The 6,577-nt window shown below is 33.7% G+C and overlaps 1 protein-coding gene across 9 annotated transcripts in view; it reads left to right on the top strand.

The window, feature by feature from the left end:
- The window catches only part of RAPGEF6 (Rap guanine nucleotide exchange factor (GEF) 6), a 161,274-nt gene that overhangs the window by 68,968 nt on the left and 85,729 nt on the right, over positions 1-6,577 (top strand). For 5 of the 9 annotated variants that reach the window (XM_012727856.1, XM_012727854.1, XM_012727855.1 and 2 more), the window contains exon 1: positions 6,140-6,219. The exons of the other annotated variants lie outside the window; for them this stretch is intronic. In XM_012727856.1, coding sequence (XP_012583310.1) covers positions 6,166-6,219 — 54 coding nt within the window. In that variant the 5' untranslated portion in view covers positions 6,140-6,165. Of the gene's footprint in view, positions 1-6,139; positions 6,220-6,577 lie in introns of those variants that run through there. 9 annotated transcript variants of the gene reach the window in all.

The following is a 6,577-nucleotide window of genomic DNA, read 5'->3' as shown; positions in this document are numbered from 1 at the left end:
AAAAAAAAAAAAAAAAAAGTTCATTGAACAAATGCAAAAACCTAAAGGAATGTTAAGCAAATATACTATGAGTATATAAGTAAACTAACAGATAGCTGGTGTCACTAATGAGTTTTAAAATGTATATATCCTGTTCCAGATATTTTAACTAATTTAGGTTATGCTGAATATTGTAAGTCTTGCCTTCTTAGGCAGTTAGACAGTTTTGAAATTTTTAATGTTAACATTCTATGAATGTAACAAAGCAGTCTTGTGCATCTACTAATTTTTTTTCCTGTAATAGCTTTTATCAATAAATCTGTATATGGTTGATTTTCTTTCTTATAAATTTCATGGATTAAGGTTATAAAAAAATTACTTGGAAGTCTCTACATAGGTATACTTGACTTTTAACTTACCATTTTAAAAATTGCTTCATTTACTTTGTATGAACTTCAGCAGTGTTGGGAGTAAGTCTGTGGGGGCATGCTTCTTTTTTTGTCTGGGGCTGTTGTGATTCATATGAATCTGTCCAGGGAACCAGAATCGAAATGATCTTTGTCATACTTGAAACACTTTGTACATTAATTGCTGAAGAAAATGCTTAAAGATTGTTTGAGGCAACTCTGATATTTACATTTTCCAGAGGTTTGAAATTAACTGAAAAGGGAATAACTTCTCAGGCATGGCAAACAGATTAAGCTGATTGTTAGTGCTTTATCTCTTCAGTAACCAGCGTGCAAAGTCTCCCAGTGCCAAAATACTAGGAAAGAAACAAAAGGAAATTTTATATTCTGTATTCTATGTTCAATATCGTGGTCCTAATCAATATAACAATTAGAAAACAGAACTGTTTAGGGCATCCCTGATGGCTGGGGGTTAATTCTGAGCACTATCACTGCCAAGGCCTTCATTCAATACCTGGCCAGGAAGCTTATGGCACAGCAGAACTCTCCTGTCTTGCTTGCTGCTCCCCTCAGCAGTATATTTCAGCGTAACCACATGTTATGCTTCCCCCTCTGTCTCTCGTGAATCCGTCACTGCCATCACTACCACCACCCTTTTCCACACCTCTTGCCTATACCCGCCCCAATTCTTCTATGAATAAATAAATTAAATAAACATAGCACTGTTTCGAATTAGAAAAATGATATAAATGTGATCTCTAATATATTCCAGTAATTTACATGTGGGGGCTGCCTGCAAAGTTTAATTTTAAATAAGATTTTACCACTCATCTGTATACAAATTTTTAATTATTTAGGCAGTTATTTTTTAAAGGAAATTAGTTCATGCTTTAAAATTTTTACATTAGATGTGATTGATTACTGTATATGCACAGTATATTTTGTTTCTGCTGTGTGTTTGTGTAAGAAATATAATTGCACAGTATAGGGCAAAGTAGAAGTATAATGGTGTCTCTTTATTGTTCAGTTTCACTGATGCTAATTATAGACGCTTACATCACCTTCACTGATGATGAAGGCTTCCCTCTCCCTCGTTGCTTTTTTCTTCCTTGATAATTCCCTAAGGATAGATCATATTTCATAGTGCACATGTGTTCTGGTAGCTTTGACAGGGTTTTCAGCTGCATGATGCTGATCATTTACGGGACATTGATGACAGTATGCTGAATGAAGCACACTGCTGCTTACAGAAGAATAGAAAAAGGGTATTGGTTCTTTGACTTCTCTTTCTTCAGAAGACTGAGAAATAGGATGTACTTTGAACATAGGAATTCTTTGGGGCATCAGTAATTAGAATTAACTGTGTGCTATTTACAAAGATTCACTTCTGTTCAGGTTAAGTATATAGTGGGGGAGGGGGTATAAAGTGAGAATGGGCGGGAAGCTTGCTCTGATCTTTTAAACGGTTACCTCTGACACAGTAGTAAAATGTTACTCATTTTTAAAAAGGATGAAAGTGCTTTTACTATAAAAACCAGTTTATATTTTACAGGATAGTTACAACTAAAATAAATGAGTGGTCTTATTTTTTCAAAACTACGTATTTTTTCTTTGGTTCCTTCCTTTTGAGGTAGGCTCCTCTAAGTTGTGATAATAATACCTGCAGATGGGGAATAAAGAGTATGACTATAGGGAAAAAAAGTATTTGTAATAAAGTAAAAATGAAAATCAACAAACAACTATAAACCAGAGACATTACTGGGGCAGAGAGGGGAATAGGATCAAAACTGGGGTGGGAGGAACACATGGGACAATGGTGACTTGGTGGTGGGATGTCCCTGGGGATTTCAACCGAGATGAAAAATGTACAAAATGAATAATGTAAAAATATATATTAAAAAGTATGACTATATCACTATGCCTAAGAATACTACAAAACTGGTTTTGTTATTGTTAATATTTTGTTTTCTGTAATGTTTAGAATGTATATCCCTTGACTTACTTCCCTTCACTATAGGATAACCATTTTCCGCTGGCCTTTTCAGTGTTAAAGTTCATTGAAATAAAATGTATTTATAGGTCAGGAACTATAAGACCCTGAGGGTTGGCTTTCTATACATTTGGTTTCAAATGTTCTGGTTTGTGTTTTTAGAAATAGTTCATAAAGTTAGCATAAATTTTATTCACTAGACTGACTGCATTTACATTTTTCTAAAATATTTTCTAATGGCTATAACCTTGCAGAGCCAACATAAATTGACTTTTTTTTTTGTAGTGTAAAGGACATTGAAACTAAAAATCAGCATGTCTTGATGTCATGACATTTCATATTCCAAGGAAATGGATACTTAACAATACTGTTGTGATGCATTTTGGACAAGGTATAGGTCAGAGCATTTTCCTGTGCTGCTGTTACTTCACTTGAATTGGTAATAAAATGGAATGAGATCATGACAAAATTCTAGAATTGATACAAGTGAAAAATAGTTGATGTTTTTCCCCTTAGTCATACCATAGTATGGCATCAGAATGTTGGTGGATTCACATGCTGGTATAGACTTTAGAGTACAGTATATAAAATTTTCCTTTTGGTTCTTTCATAGAATTGTTGTACAGGGAGATTTTTCTTGTGAGGTTCACCATACAGGTCCCTAGTATACAGGCAAATACTATGAGATGAATATGAAAAGGATGAAAAGGACAAGTATTAATTTTTCTCTTACATGCTAAACTAAAGGAAAACAGTTGTTCTTTTTTACTTGGTTGGTGTTTACTACAGTTGTTGTAACATATGGCATTAGTAGATTGCATTTCATACACAGGGCAGCAGGTTTTTTTTTTTTTTTTTTTTCAAGTAACTAAGGAATGGCTGTCTCCCTTGCTTGGCTTGGGGTCCTTTGTGTGCTGTCAGCATGATTTCCCTTAATACATATAGGGAAAGTACCCATTAGCATTTTGCTTTTTGAATTGGTTTTTATTTTACCATGTTGGTGTACTATCTGTGAATATAATTGCTGGGTGGCATTGAAACTGAAATTTTCTGGAGTCATGTTTTAAGTACCAAATTCTTGTCTTTTAAAAAGTATATCTTAAGGAAAAGTTTGGCTTTATTCATAGCAAAATGTCTTCCATAATTTTTCTTAGATTTATTTATTATCCTTTTAGCTTATTTCAGTAGATACTCTTATTCTGCTCTTGAGTGCCTAATAGTTTGTTGCAAGTCCTATCTATTTATTTAAATTCATTGAGCTGGATTAAATTCACCAGTGCTGGACAGTTAACTTGTACGTACTACCCAAGTTTCACTTTTAGAAAACTCAAGTAATACTTCAATTTGAAATATAGTTTATATTAAATGCAGATTTTGTGTAATCTTTTGAATTTCTTGCATAAAAATAATGCTAAGTATTGAAAACCTAAATTCAGAAATTGCCGCATATTTTGAAAGCATGACTTTTTTCTTTAGAACAGTACTTTATAGTCTTTTAAGTAGCAATTATTAGCTATATAGTATTAATTTAGAAAGTGACTCATGCTTTGCCCAGGGGTATTGAACTTTTTATGGCAGGTGATAGGTGGAAGACTAATGACAAGTGCTTTCGTCATTAGTCAATTAAGTGAGCCTTTTGTAGTAACACCTGTCTATTGTATCATAATTTCCCTTAATGTCACATTCCTCTGTCCACTATACTTCATTTACATTTCTATAAAATATTTTCTAATAGCTATTTTCTTGCAACATAAGTTTACTTTTTTTTTTTTGTAGAGTGAAAGACCTTGAAATAAACCAAAATAGTTCTATTGCTTTGATCTGTTTATTGATTGTTCTCATTTTGCTGCTTTGAGTTATACTAACTATATTTTACCATCAGAAATTATGTCTTATTCTGTCCATTGGGAGGTACCATTAATACCTTACATGCAAAACTCTGAGATTATCTACTATAGGTGCCTTATGGCAGAAGCATGGAGAATTAAGGGTGGGCTGAACTGGAATTGTAGTTTAAGAAATTTCTGGAGAAGTTGTGGCAAGGTTTTTTTTTTAGTCCAGGTCAGTTTGGAAGCAGCTTTAATTATTTCTATCCCGGTACATTGTAACTTTTACTGGCTTTTTATCTCTTTCTAGGAACTGAGCACTGGCCTATAGGAAAATACCATACTGCATAGATTATTCTTCCTTAGAGGAGTTGGTACATGCTGCAAGTCAGCTGTACTTTTTTTTTTTTTAATTTTCCTTTGTAAGATGATCTGTTGTTTCCACTTTGCATTTAATACAAATCTTAGAATTAGTTTTGATATTTTTAATGTTAAATTGGTTATGAAGGTTACACCTTACAAAGCAGTTATATTTGATAAGCAGTAAGTTTTGCCTATGGAAACCACTTGGATCACTAGTGTTACAAATAACTATGTGACATCTGAAATTTAGACTGCCTAACATAGTTGCAATGAAGAGTATCTAATCAGAGCTATTTTTCCCCCCTTGGGAGGACAATGCTAAGTTAAATTTGAAAAATAATATTAGAAAATATGGCCTCCCTAATAAAGGTGTGTATCAATGCACAGAACTAAAAATCAAAATGGATTTTTATACGGTGCAGTAGAGATGCATAACCTAGTTATTGTTTTCTTAAAAATTTACACTTGCTGACACCTCACACACAGAGGTGTGTGTGTGTGTGTGTGTGTGTGTGTGTGTGTGTGTGTGTGTGTGTGTGTGTGTGTGCGCGCGCGCGCGCACGTACACACATGCAGAGGAGAGCACTAAATTGCTCTTTGGGCTACATCTGCAGATACAGTAGCCAATTGATCTAATGCAGTTTCTGAAGGCTTTCTATACAGGTGATGTCATCCTTTTAGCTCTATTCTCCTCCCACTCTCTTTCCTCCTTATTAGATATTTCATCTTACTGCAGAGCATAGAATCAATAGGAGCTTCTCCTTAGGGAGCTGCTGTGAAACAGGCAAGGACAGTAGGAATTAAGACACTATCTATAGTCTTGCTTTAGCAGAAGATGGAGTAATTTTTTAACATATATAAATTTTCAACTAGAAAATCTAGGCTTAGATCAACAGTTCTGTGTCTTACCGATGCATTAGAATCAGAGGCAATACTGCAGAGCAGTAAATAGTGCATGTAAAAAGAAAAAAAAAATTACTTCTGTTGATTCTCAGCCATTCTACAAGAAAAACCTGTTAGAGCATACATCGTCTAACTGTTATTTACTCAAAGATTGATTTTTTTTTAAACCTTTGGTGCTTAAGAATATAAAGAAGAAACTTTCATCTTAAGGATACAGTGTTTTCGTTTGCTTCTGATGCAGAAGAATTGCTGCAGTGCAAGCTCTACAGAATGAAATAAGTTGAAGACAAAGCTTTGTTACAGAAAGAAAAGGTTTCTCTGAATCCAGGAACACAGATTTGCTGCATGTTGTCTCATTTGCTTTGGCTGATAGTTTTAACTGTTGTGTTACTACTGTGTGTGTCTGTGCCAGCTTCCTGAGTAAGCATGTACATGTCTGTATGTTCTGAGAAATATAATCATCTTGATTAACTGTGATATGCTTGTTAAGAGTGAACATTGTGATGAAGCTGTTATAATTATTTAGAATAATACTCAAAGCTCCTGATTTCAGTTGGAAAGGGATTTGGAAAAGCTATCTTTATATAACACTGCAAATGGTGTATGATTTGTAAAAAGAAACTTAACAGAATTTTGTCAACATACTCCTCTGTGTGGCTCTGGTTTGAAAAGGAAACTAACCTTTCCAGCTCAGGAAATGGCTTTTCTTGTTCGCTGTTATGCCAATTGTCTTCAGCCATGGGCCTCCAAAGTAAGTAATTGTTACTATTTTCTTTGTAACCATAAAATCTCATTATTAAATTTAAACTATTTTGAATTATAAATGAGCTTTATAGTGCTATTTGATGAATTTTAATAATTGCAAAGCAAACAGAAAAAATCTTATGGCCATTTTGTTTTTCAAATTAAAGGGACCACTAACATAACCTAATGTGCCTTTAAGAGTTTTCAAAAATTTCTTCTTAATCTCTGTAGGCCTAAATTGCAGTGCATTGAGAACTATAACTGTCTTAAAATTGAATACTCATTTAGTTATGGCTATTATTCCTCTACTTTTCTCCCATCATACTTTTTAAATTGAAGGTTTTATTTTGCTTCATTTCCTTAAA

Source organism: Condylura cristata, unplaced genomic scaffold (assembly GCF_000260355.1).
Source record: "Condylura cristata isolate star-nosed mole 26May11 unplaced genomic scaffold, ConCri1.0 scaffold00021, whole genome shotgun sequence".
NCBI classification, from domain to species: domain Eukaryota; kingdom Metazoa; phylum Chordata; class Mammalia; order Eulipotyphla; family Talpidae; genus Condylura; species Condylura cristata.
Note: the sequence above shows the minus strand (reverse complement) of the source record. Positions and strands in the feature narration are given on the sequence as shown.